Source organism: Centruroides vittatus, unplaced genomic scaffold, assembly GCF_030686945.1.
Source record: "Centruroides vittatus isolate TY-2023 unplaced genomic scaffold, ASM3068694v2 contig_1168, whole genome shotgun sequence".
NCBI lineage: Eukaryota > Metazoa > Arthropoda > Arachnida > Scorpiones > Buthidae > Centruroides > Centruroides vittatus.
In genome coordinates, this window is record NW_027120749.1 from 2,012,202 (window position 1) to 2,028,225 (window position 16,024).

Consider the following 16,024-nt stretch of genomic DNA (forward strand, 5'->3'; position numbering starts at 1 on the left):
AATTATTAATGCAAATATTTCTTTTATACTAGTAGAGTTTAGAAAACTATGAGTATTGTAACTATGTAGACTGTTTTTGTAAGTATTAAGTTAGTTTAAATAAAATTTGGGTTAATGTTATCTTAGGTAGCCAAGATGGCAGCTTGTCTCTAATTCCAGCAAGGAAACAGTGGGTCGCACATTCTAACCTAACCTAACCTAACCTATTCTAATAAATTACATAATTATTAGCAACCAAATTATTAGAATAGGTTAGGTTAGGTTAGAATGTGCGTCCCACTGTTTCCTTCCTGGAATTAGAGACGAGCCGCCATCTTGGCTACCTAAGGTAACATTAACCAAAATTTGAAGTGTGTTATACAAGGTCTGGTCAGAAAGTATCCAAATTGGATTTATTTTAAAAACAGTTATGTTAATTACAAATATGGAACTTAATTGTCTCTGAAGTAGTCCCCTTCTGAATCCATACACTTAGCCTAACTCTGTGTCCACTGCTTGAAACATTTTAAACTCATCTAAAACAGAATGCATGAGGCAGCTATTCACTATTGTATTTCCTCAGCATCCTAAAATCTTTGTGCATATGTTATGGACAAAGTGATTAATACGGGCATTATGAATAATGACCAACAAAATCGGGCATTGTAATAAATATTGATTAATTTATCAAATTGACCGGTCATTATGAATACTGCTATCACCTAGTCGGGCAATGTGATAATAATAAGTTGAGGAATAATCATCCAACATACACTAGCTAATCGGCACTCAGTTGCGTGTGCATATCATGTTTAGTACCGAATTTAAAATTTGATTAAAAAAACCTCCACTTATTTCATTTAGAAATATTTATTTTTTGTGAATTATTTCAAAGTATTTTAAGAAGAACATGTAATCTTTTAAAACTAAGTACTATTAACTATATTAATTAAATGGCAAAATTTTACCTATGTGTACCATCTTGACGGTGTTCGCGACTGTTGTGCTCTCGATGGATTTCTCCCAGAGGGGAGCCGCCGGCAGACCGCTGATTGTTTAGCGTTGCTAGATATTGATACATACTAGTTATTGATACGTGTGTTCAAGAACTACCGTGAATAAATAACTAGTGACGTTAAACAATCGGTGGCCTGCCAGTGGCTCCCCTCCGGGAGGAATCTGTTGAGAGCACAAACAGTTGCGATTGCTGCCAAATGCAGTACTAAATGCAATACGCACGTGCAACTGAGTGCTGATTGCCTAGTGTATGTCATATGATCACTCCTCAACTTATTATCATCACTTTGCCCAACTAGGTGATAGCAGTATTCATAATGATTGGTCAATTTGATAAATTATTGAAATTTATTACAATGCCCGATTTTGTTGGTCATTATTCATAATGCCCATATTAATCACATTGTCCATAACATATACACAAAAAAAATTCCTTAAAAATTATTTATTAATCCACTTGTGGCAAAATTCATGCATTATTCATTAGTTTTTATAATTTATTGTTATGTATGACAATAAACCTAAAAGTTTGAATAAACAAGGAAATATTCTTAAGATTGTAATTTAAATGGCTTTATGACTACGACCTTACATAAAATATCTATTTTGATGTTATTCAAAATAGAAAAGAAAATCAATTTCACATATATACATATTCTATAATCTTAATTTTATTACTAAATGATGATGATAATTATAAGAAAAAAGTTGTTAAAAAATTTTCAGTACTTAACAGATGCATCTATTTTTCCTAGTTCTTAGAGAATATTTCAATAATACAAGTATTACAAGTATTTCTGCATAAGGTAGTATTATTTCATGATCCATTAAAATTTTAATGCAACCCATAGTTTGAGAAACACTGAGCTAGGCATAGGGTTAATCTTGGAACCAACAATACATACCATAAGTCATTTGTCCCTTGCATGTTTTGTTCACTTATAATAAGGCTTTATGATATTGAAAAAATTGATTAACGAATTTGCATCATATTTTGTCAAAAACATGGAGAAATGTACAAAGACACACACTTAGTTACAAACAGTCTTTAGAGAAGATTGTATATTTACATTTAAATATACTATATTCCTAAAACTTTCACAAAAATATTTTAAGTTGAGCTGAGGGACACAGTCCATCACAAAAACCAGCATTACATAAGAATGGCAAATGCAATTCCATCACAACAATAAACCTTTTGTGAGAAAGCAAGCAGTTTCTCACAAAGCATCACATTCCAAAAGCCCAACAGCCACCCTTTTTGCCAGATTTTTCTCCATGACTTTTCCTCATCCCAAAAATTAAAAGCCATTTGAAAGGAAAAAAGATACAAAATGAAATTAACAAAATCTTCTTACAATCTGAAAAGTACACTTTACAAAAGGGTTCATTAAGTTTGAAAAATGTTAAAAGTTTTTCTTTATAAAGTAAAATTGTTTCAAAATTATTCAGGTTTACCAGGTTTTTAAAAATTTTTTATTATATTATAAACATTTGGGTCACAGAACCATTACAAACAAATATATTGGGTCGTGTGATCAAAAAGTTTGAGAAATGCCGGTCTAGCTGTTTCTAACTGTCCTGTTTAATTTGGACTTAGGCCACTTTTTGATCACACCTTGTAAATTTGTAAAGTAGCAATTATTTAGAATATTTTGGAAGAAAAATGTCTGGAAGTGGAGATTGGACTGGAGGCTCATGTAGCATAACTGACAATGCAGTAGCAATGATTATACAGATGAATCAATTTTTAAATAAAAAATACTTATTTTGTTTCTTTTAATGAATAAATGTGTAATAGAAAACTTGAGAAATTTTGGACCTACAAAATGGAAATCAAAACATTTAAAGGGCATTTCTTAAAAGTGAGGAGTTAAGTATAGATCAATGGTGTGTTATGCTAGTGTTATATATATGCAAAAAGAGCAATTGCCCACTAAAAGGGGACACAAAACCAATTTTTTATAAACTCATTACAGTAGTAAGAATATCAAAATTTAAATTTGGGCCATATATGGGGACCCTAGATTTCTGGCATGGCACTGAACTTAACCCACCAGAGGTCATAAAAAACAAACAAGGATACAAGGAATTCCCCAAAGAAAAATGTTTGAAGTCAACACACAGGGGTCCTCTACTTCAAATTTTCCTGGGCCCCCATGTAGCTATAACATGCCACTGGTGTAGTAACATCATATCTTTTTTACATGCATTCATTCATATGAATTTTTGCATGCTGCATTTTTTATGCAAATACTAAAAAGATTCAAAGTTAGTTTTTAGAAACTTTTATGTTTCAAATGTTGAAAATTCTAAGTTTAATTTTTGTATTTCTATTCAAATAATTTGGACACTTCTCAAAAATGGATATTTTACTATTTTCTGTAGATGTCCATTATTGAGAAGTTTCACTGAATTCTTTTAAAAAATGATTAGATGGACTGTAGAGCTGACCAGAGATGAACACTAAAAATTATTTGATGCCTCAATCATACCACACAGCAGTCAAGTGCTGTATCATCTGACCTAATTGTCAATCTAGTTTCTTAATAAATAATTACACAATAATAATATTAATAAGAAAATATAAATATTGTTTTAGTCAAGTAGCCAGATGATTACAGGATGCTGCAGTCTTACATAATATCAAGTGCAGATTCCTCCAAAAGCTGGAACTTTTCTAATATGCGACAAGAGAACACTTCCTCACTTTTGAAATAAAAAAATTTGCTAGAAAAACAGATGTTTTTAGCCTTTTTTAGTAGCTTGCCTCAAGTCATTGAATGGAAAAATCTAGATAAAAACTGAGCATTCCAATTATAATGTTTTACAGCTTCAAATGTTGTTTTAACCTAGAACATGAACCTAGAACATAACCTAGAACCTTCAATTACATTAAAACGATATTCAAAGTTATAGAACGTTATAATTTGGAATGCTCAGTTTTTGTCTTTTAGTATTTTCATTTTTTTGATTCGATAACCCGAGGCAGGCCACTAAAGGCGGCCAAAACGATTACTGTAATTAATCAGGCTATGTTTTGCTACTATTAACGGCAATCATTTGGTTTATTATTAATACGTCGGATCGGGCTTAGTGATGTTTATATATATAAAAAGTTTGTTGGAAAAAAGTGAGAAAGGTGGCTTATTTTATGTAATATACTCATTTGCTATAGTATTGAAATGGTACTGAATATAACAAAACAGTTTATCAGTAATTTCTGATAAATTACTTATAAATGAATTATTTATCATTTTCAGTTTTAAAATGTTAATATAAATAAATAAATGAATCATTTCAAATTTACTTAAAAAAACTTTTAACATATTCAAAGAAACACAGTTTGCATATTTATTAATACGACATTTTAGAAGAAGAAGAGTAAAAATATTGTAATTTTTTATATTTCAATTATTGTTAGAATAGGAAATTTTTTCTTCAATATCCTATTATTATTTAAAATTTGAAAATATTTTTTTGAATGCAATAAAATTAGTTATTATTTAAAAATCCAACAAAATTTTATTTTTTTAAAATTATTTGAATATTTTACCATTACAATGCTTTCATATTCAAATATTAAATTACAACAAATATATTTTTTAGTTTTCCTTTATTTCTTTAATGTTATAAAAATTTAAATGATTGCCATTTGATAAATTTAATGTGATGATAATTTTAAAATATGTAAAATTATATTTTTTTAATAAATTTTTTAGAGTTAATACTTAATAGTGTTTAATTGTTAAATTTATTGTAATAATTTATTTTAATTATAGTTATTTATTTTTGATATGGATTGCTGCTTTGTGTTAAGACTTCATCCTCTGAATTCCAATCACAATTTTGTTCATTAAGGTAGATCTGACCCACAGTAAGATCAATCAATGTACCGTACGTGATGAATATAATCAATAAGTACTGTACAATTATATTATTCATTTGTTTTACATTGGAACGTGCTTGTTAATTTAAATTTAAAAAGTTAACAAATTGGTAATTGTTACTTTTCTTCAGTAAATATTGTTCAAAAATCAGTTTGGCCACTTTGCTTTTTTATATTATCTCAAATAAAATTTTAATAAAAAACAAATATAATTATAATTTTTCTAATGGTTATGCATTTGCATAATATAAAATAATAAACTTTTAAATTACATCTGTTATATTAAACTAGTCATAAAGTTTAAAGAAAATGATAATAAAAATGAAAATCAAGTATATTTAAGAAAGAAGATTGCTATGCTTAACCTACTGTAACTTCCAAATTTGCATCAAATTAGAGTAAATAATAATTTTATAAAAACTTATAGATAAAAAAATTTTTAAAGTTTTACTGTTGTGTAAATTAATTATTATGGTATTTCTGATGGAAATCTGTTACAGGAAGAATAAAAATCTTGCAGTAATATGCAAGAAAAGCTTTGTTGCAAGATGTTACTTTGTCATTATGAACTTGTTTTTTTTTTTTAATTTATAAATTTAAAAATTTTCAATACATTTTTATTCAAATGATTACAAACATGTAGAAAACAATAATTTTAATGTCTTTTTATAATATGTATATTGCAAGTACAGTATATTTTTGAGCATCAGTATTCAAATACATACATACATATCCTCATGCTCATCCAAAAAGGGTGAGCAACAGGCAAAAGGGAGACTACAATCCTACACAAACCATCCATTCAGCAACTTTATCCATACCTTCTTATCCAGATACAACTCTTTTGCTTCATACACATTCATGCCTCTTCTAATGCACTTCCTTCTTACATTCTCTTTCTGACTCAATACCTTATATTCTTTCAAATACTCATCCACTTGTTCTAACCAAGACTTCCTTTATAACCAAGGGTTATAAAGGAAAATTCTAGAAGGAAACAAAGAAAACTAAAACTAACTTAAATCAATATTTACAATAAATATAGCGTACAGCAGCTATACGGTTAACTTAAACTCTGGATGAGTCCATTTTCAAATTGCCTCCCTTAAAAATTGAATTGCCCCTTGTGGGGCGTGGGCCCCACGTTGGGAAACACTGCTCTACATTCTTTTATTCCTTGCACCCACCACCTGTGCTCCTGCATTCACTCTTCTGGTGATTTCACCATCTATTCTTCCATTCCTATATATCATGCTTCCCGAATATATAAACTCATTCACTACCTAGCTCAATTATGCAATCCATTTGCTCACCTTTTGCATTCAAACACAATCAATTTAGTTTTACTCATATTCACTCGCAACATAGTTTTACTCACAATCCTCCCATGCCTCTTCAAGATTAGACAATTGTCTGAAGCTCTTAAGTATATAAATATACTTAATAATTGGTATTACTTAATGTTATTATTGTTACACAATTTATTTGCTATTTGTACTATTAAACATTAAATCTGGAACAAATTTGAAGAAACTTTTAAAAGTATATTTAATGTGATATTTTTTATTTAGAATAATAAATATAACGTAAGTATTAACTTAAAAAGACTATTAAAATTTCATTTGATAAGAATGTACATAAAAATGTTTATTGTTATTTTTATATCTTTATCCACTTTGGACATTCATGTGAACTGGGGCTTGTTATACCAAGGGAAGTGAATAACATAATTTCTACATAAAATATCTTTAATGTAACATAATCCTGTATGCCACTACATTTCAGCATTTGAATTAAACAATTTCTGCTTCTTTTAGTTACAGATAAATTACTAATTGAAATTATGTTTTAATATTTATGAAATTTAACAAATAATTGCAATCGTTTATATTTCTTTTACTTGTTTCCTATTTAAATAATTTTTTTTTTAATATATAATATTTTTATAAATTTTAAAATTTTGGTTATTTGAAAATAAATAAAATATAATTCAAGTTTTATTGGGTAATATGTTGGAAAGTTATTGCTTTGTAAAGTAAATACATAAGACGAAAAACATTTAAAGTTAAATTCTTCTAATAAAAATAAATTTTTAATATAAATTTTATCCATTAAAATTCTCTTTTTAGATAAGAGAGAAAAATGTTTGACTTATATTATCTCATGAATAAAATTAAAATATAACAGTTTCAAATTAAATAAAACTGCATATATATATATATGATTCTGATGTTATTAAAGCATCACAAACTATAAAAATAATAAAATTCTATACGAGTTTGAACATTTTATTTCTTTAAAACTATATTTTGAAAAAATACAGTTAAATTGAACATGAATAAAAATGGACTTTTTTAAAATGCTTCATTTTTGTTCTTTAAAATATATTTACTATATATTTAATGTTTGATACTGATATTGTATTCACTTCAAAAATAAAGTTTAAACTGAAAAAATGTAACATCTCCAGGAATACAGATTATATATTTAAACTTTTTATAGTATTTTTATTTTACGTAATATCACAATATGATATTTATTCCAATAATCTGAATATACAAGGAAATAATATAAGTTGATTTCTTTAAATCTTCATTTCATTCTAATCTGTAGGTTAATTGTTTATTTTATAGACCAAAATGTTTTGTTCTAAAAAATAAATTTATATTATTTTTCAATACATATTTAATACTTGATTTGCTATTTTTTATTTATTGAATAAATATAAATTGGAAAGCCTCCAGTCTCATTTTACCTTTGACATAATCTACATTAGAAAATGATAGTGTAATCAGCACTATGTATTAGTTGTTTTTATCTCTCAGAATCCCTTTCAGATACTCATCTGAAAGGGATTTGAGTGAGCCTCAGACCTTGGTATTGCAAGTGCTAAGAAAAAATCAGGCTTTTACTACAATAGTATGACTCATATCAAGCTATTCTAAATTGAGCCATTCCAGCTCTTTCCATATCTTCTTTATAATTTATATAAACTTTGGTGAAAAAAACTTAAGATAGATATTTTAATATTAAAAATTCTTAGTGGATATATCTTAATATATATATATATATATATGATTTAGTATTTAATACATCAAGTCAAAAAATGTGTAGCTCTCATAATGTCAATTTATTAATTGTAATATGTTTTATAAAAAGTTCTATTGTTCAAACAGTTAGGTCTATGTAAAATTAAAGAAAACATTTATTAAATCAACAAATGAACTTTATTGAATGGCAGACACAGAAAAATTCGATAAAATCTGAATCAACTTTTTAATAACATCTGTTTACACCAAGATTACACGAATTTGGAGCACTTCTTTTGGCAATAATTTTAATCCATTAACACAAAACCAATATTTCTAAGCTCATATAGTGCTAAATCTACACCTGCCTAAATTAATATAGAAAGTTTTTTTAAATCTATTCACTGACACATCGATAAGTTTGAATAATCAAAAAAACATCGATCGTATTACCCGCACTTTCTTCTCTTCTTTTTTTTTTAAAGCATAGGAATAGGTCGGAAATTTTGAAGGAGTAGCCATGTGAATGTCCATTCTCGTTATCACAAATTTGTAGAGTACCAGTTCTAAGTCAAGGTAGAGATCAGATTATGCTTCTCTTTCTTTTAATATAATTTACAAAACTTGATAATTTACAAAGTTCATTTTGGTACATTTGACATTATTTATATATATATTTTTTATATTTAATAACCTTTGGCATTTTTTAATGCTTTTTAAGCATTGCCACAGATTTATAAACATGATCATATGATCATTTATTCATAAAATGCTTTTGAGATTAACTTAATAATTTTGTAATTTAAAATGTTTTTATTTCATTAATTTATCATATGTAGAGTTTATAAAATGTTGGAATTTAAAGCAAACAAAGTATTGGAAATATGTAATGCCATAGTGTTATGTGTGTGTATATAAGTGGGTATTGTGTAGCAGGGAATGTCCAGTTTTGTTATCATCATTCATATGTCTTTCACAAATAAATTAACATTACTCCTAAATTCAAATTACTACACATCAAAGAATCACACTAATTACAAATGATAGATTTAATGTGTATTTTTTTTTTTTTTTAATCTATAACTAGCTGCCGTTGAATGGTCAGGGATTTAATATAGAATAAATATGCTTAGTTATTTTCTGATAAATGATATCATACAACCACAGGATTTTTTTCTTTTAAAGGCACTAGTATTGAAAATCCATGCTACTAAACTACTAACTTAAAAGTGACTGAAGGGAACATCCCTGATCATTTCAGCTACTGAACTATCGCCATGTGTTTATTGCTCTTTTACAGCACATTCTAATATGAATTCTATCATTTGGATAGAAGTACGTTATTTCGTTGAATAATTAAAGAGAAAAATAGTGGCTGTATTGGCATCTTACTCAAAATACATTTAATAGTAAATGATAAAATAGGAAACTTTACACAAACAATAATAATATAAGGCATATACCTGAGGATATACACCTGTAAGTGAATAAAAATTTTCAAATTTTATGCCAGAAGGCTATCAAATCTAAAGAATCATATGAAAAACTGTGATTTCAAATAACTCTTTTGCATCCGATAGCAAAAATTTATATCCGGAATTTTTGAAATATATACATCACATCATATATTCTTTATACATTGGAATATCTGGCATATACGGATATGGTACATGTAAAGTTTTGCTGGATCTATGGATATCTAACATATACAGATGCCGAATATTTAGATCATAATTATGGATGTTAGATACCTAAGTCTCCAGTATCCAGAGGATGCTGGATAAAGATATCCAACAAACCATAGATACTGGATATGGATCTCCAGCAGACAGAGGAAACTGGACATCTGGATATCAATAAGGAAAGATTGTTTGGATATCTAGCTTATCATGGATAATGGATATCTGGATATCTACCTTACCATGGACAATGGATATCTGGATCTTCAACATACCATGGATATTGGATATCTAGCTTATGAGAAACTAAAGACACTAGAATATCTAAATGTTCGGCATCTGCAAATATATAATAATCAGGATTAAAGCACAAGAATATTGTCATTTCTTAAAATAAAATAAAAATATACACAACTTTTTATAATTATTTACAAATTTTCTATAATAATAAATTCAACCATTTCTAACAGTTCCAAACTATAATAATGAAATCCACATATTGTAGATTATAACTTTCAAGATTTCCTACATAAAATTATTCTAAGCATTTTTATATAATTATTTCTAAATTTTATTATTCTAATAAAGACTTAGTGAAAGACTACAGTGATTATGGTCCAGTAGCATTCAAGAGATCTACATTGGGCTACGGACTATTGGATAGAGATAGAGATAGAGAGAGAGAGAGAGCGGAATACGGACACATCATCAACAACACAGATGGAGAGAACTTGTAACATTGAAGGAATTTCAAAATTTTTTATAGATATTTACTATATTTATCATTGTATCTTTTTACATTTTTACGAAATTGCAGTTTTGGGAACAAATGGGAGGTCTGTCTTCCTGGAGGTTCTCTGCACCCAGGCCCTTTGGATTTAGTTAATCACATTAGGGCTCTATCTTTTATTATTATTTTGTTTATATTAGGCCTCCATAAACAGAAGACTGGATGGATGGGATTCAAATTAATTTTATCTTTTATTAATTCTACAATGTTGTAAACATAGTCAAATTTTATTTTATAAATTGGTTTTCGAAATTTAAGTTAAATATGCATTGAAACAAAATTGTTACACTCAATATTTAAAAATTAGGCACAATTAATTCAAATATAATATTCGTTGTGAAACTTCAAAATTAATTCACTAATTTAAGTATTTAAAATTTCAAATAAATTATTTTGTGAATTTATTAATTTTCTGAACAACAAAGATTTCTAAAGGAATAGTACCAAATTTTTTAAATAGGGTTGCCACTTATTGTGAAAGACTTATTAGAAATTTTATGTTTTCAATATTACTTTTAGAAATCAATTTTTTTCAAAATCTTTTGTGTTTTGGGATGTTTAATTCAGTCCTTCGTTTTCATGCATAAGTTAAGTAAATCCTATCTTTATAGGCTTTTCTATGTTCAAATTCTTTCCAGTTGAATCACAAATAATTATATTTTTAATCATCTTGTATCAATTTTCTTAATTATGCCAAGTTCAAAACTTGTCAGGAAATCTCTCAGAATGGAAATCTGATCTTGTACAAGAAATAGTGTTTTTTTTATAATAATTTTCTAAATATAAATTACTAAAAGTTGCTAACTAGCTCCTGAATAATCTATTATTATTATTTTATTCCGAAGCTGTTTCGGTTTCAAGGAGATTAGATTATAAAGTCGGGAGTACGAAATTTTTTTTATTTCCCATACAAAAAATATTAACTAAAAATATCTCAAATTGCAAAACTTCTCAATGAGCAATTTGTGTATAATAAAATACACTTATTAATACGCTCTGCTCTCACGATAGAGGCATTTAGTATAATGGCATTAATGCACCAACTGGCCTGTTATTTAGAGACCCCAATCAATTTTATTTTAAGGATTCATCATTGTTGTAAGGATGGCAACCCTACTAGAAAAAGGATAAGCCATAGCAGAAACATTGAAATAACTGATAGAGGATATCAAGTTTATGCATTTGAAAAAAGGAAAAGAAAAATGAAAAAATTTTTGCTGTTTCTTTTCTTTGGAATCTTCCCTAACAATTCTTATACCAATTAAAAATGTTCAAAATTTTCCACAATTTTTATATATTGCTTTAAACAATATAAACAAACACCACTAACATTTATATACAGCATGTAGAACAAGAATTCACCTTTATGCTGGGAATAAAGGCACCTTTTATATAATGTCTTATTATGTATTGCCCTCATTTGAGAATCTCAATTCTCGATTTTATCACTTCACCACTTTTTAATCAAGACCTCGCCTTCAAATAATTCTTCTATATATGTACTCTATTAGTGCAGCTGAATCTAACTATAAAAAGAACATATACATATTAACTGCCCCAATACTTCTAACAGCATTTTTCAATCGGTCTCTCGTGCATCATTTGAATCTCTAAAAAATGTCCTAAAAAAGACCTATTTGTTTTCATAGCTTACCTAGAATTCTCTTTCTTACTTCAAGATTCATATATTCTTTATTATAGAAATTATAGACTTAAAAAGTCTAAAATATTTCTGCAATGTTGGGGCTAAACATCAGTTTGCACTTGTCCAACCCATTGCATTTATATAGAGATCTTCTGGAGATCAAGTGTTTTGAATGAATTTGACATCAATTCACAAGAAATTCCTTCATTTTCAAATTAAGAAACGATTGATAAATGCTGTTTTGACACCATCTATGAAAACTGGACTATGTATAGGTGACTATGATAGTTTATAAACACGGACAATCATAAATGCACAAGGGTTCTACAGTCTTTCTTCGCCGACGAAAGATATGCCTATATACCATTAATTGGCACGTTTCAGGATGATTTTTTTTAAAATATAGGATAGACACAACGATGGTATATGGAAAGAATAGCTAGTTTACATCACACATGCACATGTACACACACATTAATATGTAATTATATACATTCTAGGTGCCTTGAAGTTAAGAGCGCGGCGAACAATGAATATTCGTTGTTTTGTGATTGAACCGCCGGGCCATTCAGCTGAATGATCGCAATCAAGCCGGGGAAGGAGGAGGATACAAAACATAACAGGACAATCGCTGAAGTGTCAAGACACACATCATCATGGAGACACATCATCTGAGCGCGTGGGATCGTTGTCTTGGAAACCTGTTAAGTGATCCGCAAGCAATAGGTGCGGGGCAATTTGGTCTTGTGGTTATGTGGATTATTTGATTCCTTTCCGTTTGGGCTTCCATTTTTTAATTAAAGTAAATAATCATATATCATTTATTTACGTGTGAAATGAAGATTTTTCCACTTAGAAAGTGTGTTTTTTTGTTTGTTTGGACTAAAAATACGATTTCGAAATACGGCTAATTGCACGGATATATTCTAGAAGAAATAAAATTAGTGTTGCATAGAACATGGCCAGATATTTCATTGAAGAGCACACTTTCCTTCAATTGTCGACTTGAGCTCGTTTACTTGCGTTTCCAGCGAGTTCTTCAACTCTGTAAAGAAAACCATTGAGTTAAAAACAATTTCATTTAGGCCTAATCAGAGAAAAGTATTGATACATCAAAGAAATCCTTGACAGTAAATGTGTGTGTAACAGAAATATAAACAATATATAAATCGCGAAATTGTGGCACCGATTGAATTTCCTAGCCGGTGCTTCGTGACATTCAAAAAAGTTTCGAATTTTATTCATGAATACTGTAATGTCACGATAAAACGGAAGTCACAAATAAAACACAATGAAATTCGCTAAGATTCATATATATATGAATGCTGGAATATAGAGTTTCATAGATGAATGTTGCTTATTAGAATTAGGATAGGATTGATGGAATAAGTCAAAGCAATACTTGGGCGATCTGCCAACTGAAGTACCCCTTGGCAGATCGCCCATTTTATGGCAAATTTGCTCCTATTTACGTGTCAGACACGCGAAGAAAACCAGGAAGACTCCGCATGGCGGCCTGTTGGTGGCATGCCACCAGTAATCGGTGATTTTATCCACTGGTGAGCGTATTACAATTATTTTTCATGTTGCCAAACATTAAATATGTTAATCTTTACATTACATGGCGTCCAAAATAATTTAGAATCTAACTATAAATAAAATATTTTAAGTAGAAACAAAATTAAAATGAACCATCGACAAGTTGAGAGTAGTTCGAAATTTAATACGTTACATTGTGGGTACATACGAAGCCGTGGGTATATTTTGTATCTATAAGAATTTTAAATTAGTACCTACATTCGTGGGAGTAACACAATTTAAATTCAACTATAAATATCTAATATAGAGACACGAATTTCTCATATTTAAACCACAAAAGGTTACATTTAACCTTGGTTGACGAATAATGACTTCACATGGGAATTACATTAATCATGTAGTGGAAGTTCTCATTAATGTAGCCTAATATAAAATATAAGAAATTGTAAAATATTTTTCGATTTCAATTTTCTTTTTAAGATAAACCTGGACCAGATCAGAAATAATCTTTTTATGATCAAAATTCTATAGAGGAAGAATGGCATTTTGAACTGCCCTTTTACTTTTTATCGAGTTTATTCGTTTATAGATTTTGTTAAAGAAAGGGAAAGAAATAAAGAAAAGGAATTCCTGCAAAATCTATGATCGTATTTTTCGCTGATGGGTAGAAAAACAATAATCTAATGATCTTTTTATGTCATTTCGAGATCCATAACAAGTAAAAAATAGTTCATGTTTATGTGAGTTGGGGGAGAATCCACGATAGAATGGCAAATAGTTCCCCGGCGGATACGTTCTGTAAAGAAGTTTGCACTATTCGGTTGTTATTGATTCTTAAAGCAGTATCATCCGACATATCCCTTACCTATGCAATATCTATCTTATCAATAAAAAAATAAGTTAGAGGATCTGTTTACGCACGCTGCACACGTCTACGATTCTTTTCTTTATCCTCCGAGAACTGAAAATAGAAAAATCCCCACGGGGATTAAATGGAAGATAGACGTTATTTTTTAAAGCTTCTTTGGTGTGATTCGTATAATTTTTTTTCTTTTTTTTTGATCAGAATAAAAACATTGGACGATAAAAAGTTGTACGAACTTTCTTCTATGTAATAAGCTTTTCAATTTTTCATTCTAAACACGCGAATAATGCCAAACTAATTATTATAATCTACCTAATAACTAAGTAGTTGTCTGTCTTTAGTTTCAAACTAGCTATTATTTGATATTTGATATCAAATTTTCAACTAAAATGTATGTTTAAACTGATATATACTGTAGACAATCGATACATCGTAATTTTCGGAATGAATTATTTAGCTTACAACCAATTGTCATTAAATCATACGGTAATAATACCAATATAAATTCTAGGTAAATTTATATTAACATTAATTTTTTTTCATCGTTTAGGTCAGACCGTCCACACCAAAAAAAAAAAATAAATAAATAAAAAATCGTAAAAGTTGAACAACAATTTGTAGGTTATTTTAAGAGAAAATTTCGATTAAAATATGCCACTTAAATAAATCTAGATGGGTTAAATAATTCAAGAATTTAGTCCTCACAACAGGATTTTCACTTTTTTTTATATTTTACTTGTCGATTCTTTTAGTGTATTGGAAATCTTTAACCGGTAAGTACATAATATAAGGAAGTTCCCAACTAATAAATAGCAATCTACTGGTTGAGAAACTGATCCAGATTTTTTTAACATTCTTAATGAAGATTTTGTACATTTGAATATTGATTTAAGAGAGAAAAACACGAGATAAACTTTTCATAAGTGTCGTTAATGATCCAAACAGGTTACATTTTGCATTCAACCATTGTTTTTCCTTAAATTTACAAAATTTTTGCCTCCTTAAATTAATAAAATTCTCAATACTTTCAAAAACCTCTATTCTTTCTCGGTATTAAATTGTTTCTGGATAATTTTTTGATAATGAAATTCGGATATTTTTTTAAAAAATATTAATGAACAGCATTAAAAAAATGCTGAAATTATAAAATATTCTTGAACTTTGAATTAAAATCTTAACAATATTAAGTTCTTAATAAATTCTTACTGAGTTAATAATTTAAAAACGAATAGTCTAAAAACTTTTATTAATATTTTATTTTTGTTGTAACTTAATAATGCGAAATAAAAGAAGAGAAAGGACATAAAATTAAGATTTTTATGACTCTAAGTTAAGTATCTTTAATATTTTTTGTATTGTTTTGTATGATTTATTCCTTAGAATAAAATGTTTCTGTGCAATTTTAATCTACAAAATAATCGTAAAAATCAAAAATTGACATCATTAATTTATAGTTTATAGCGCAAACATTTTCCTGTAAAGCTTTGTCTTTCAGTCCAAGGAAAGAAAAATAAGATTCGAATGGAAAAAAATTAAGGTAAGTACTGTACTTTTCTAGATATTTTTCCATTCGATGAAATTTCTGTAAAGAA

The 16,024-nt window shown here is 28.2% G+C and overlaps 1 protein-coding gene across 8 annotated transcripts in view; it reads right to left on the reverse strand.

Moving 5' to 3' along the window:
* Positions 1-8,147: 8,147 nt before the first annotated feature.
* The window catches only part of cpx (complexin), a 104,317-nt gene continuing 96,440 nt past the window's right edge, over positions 8,148-16,024 (reverse strand). For all 8 annotated transcript variants that reach the window (XM_067278307.1, XM_067278322.1, XM_067278331.1 and 5 more), the window contains one exon: positions 8,148-13,073. In XM_067278307.1, coding sequence (XP_067134408.1) covers positions 13,000-13,073 — 74 coding nt within the window. In that variant the 3' untranslated portion in view covers positions 8,148-12,999. The remainder of the gene's footprint in view (positions 13,074-16,024) is intronic.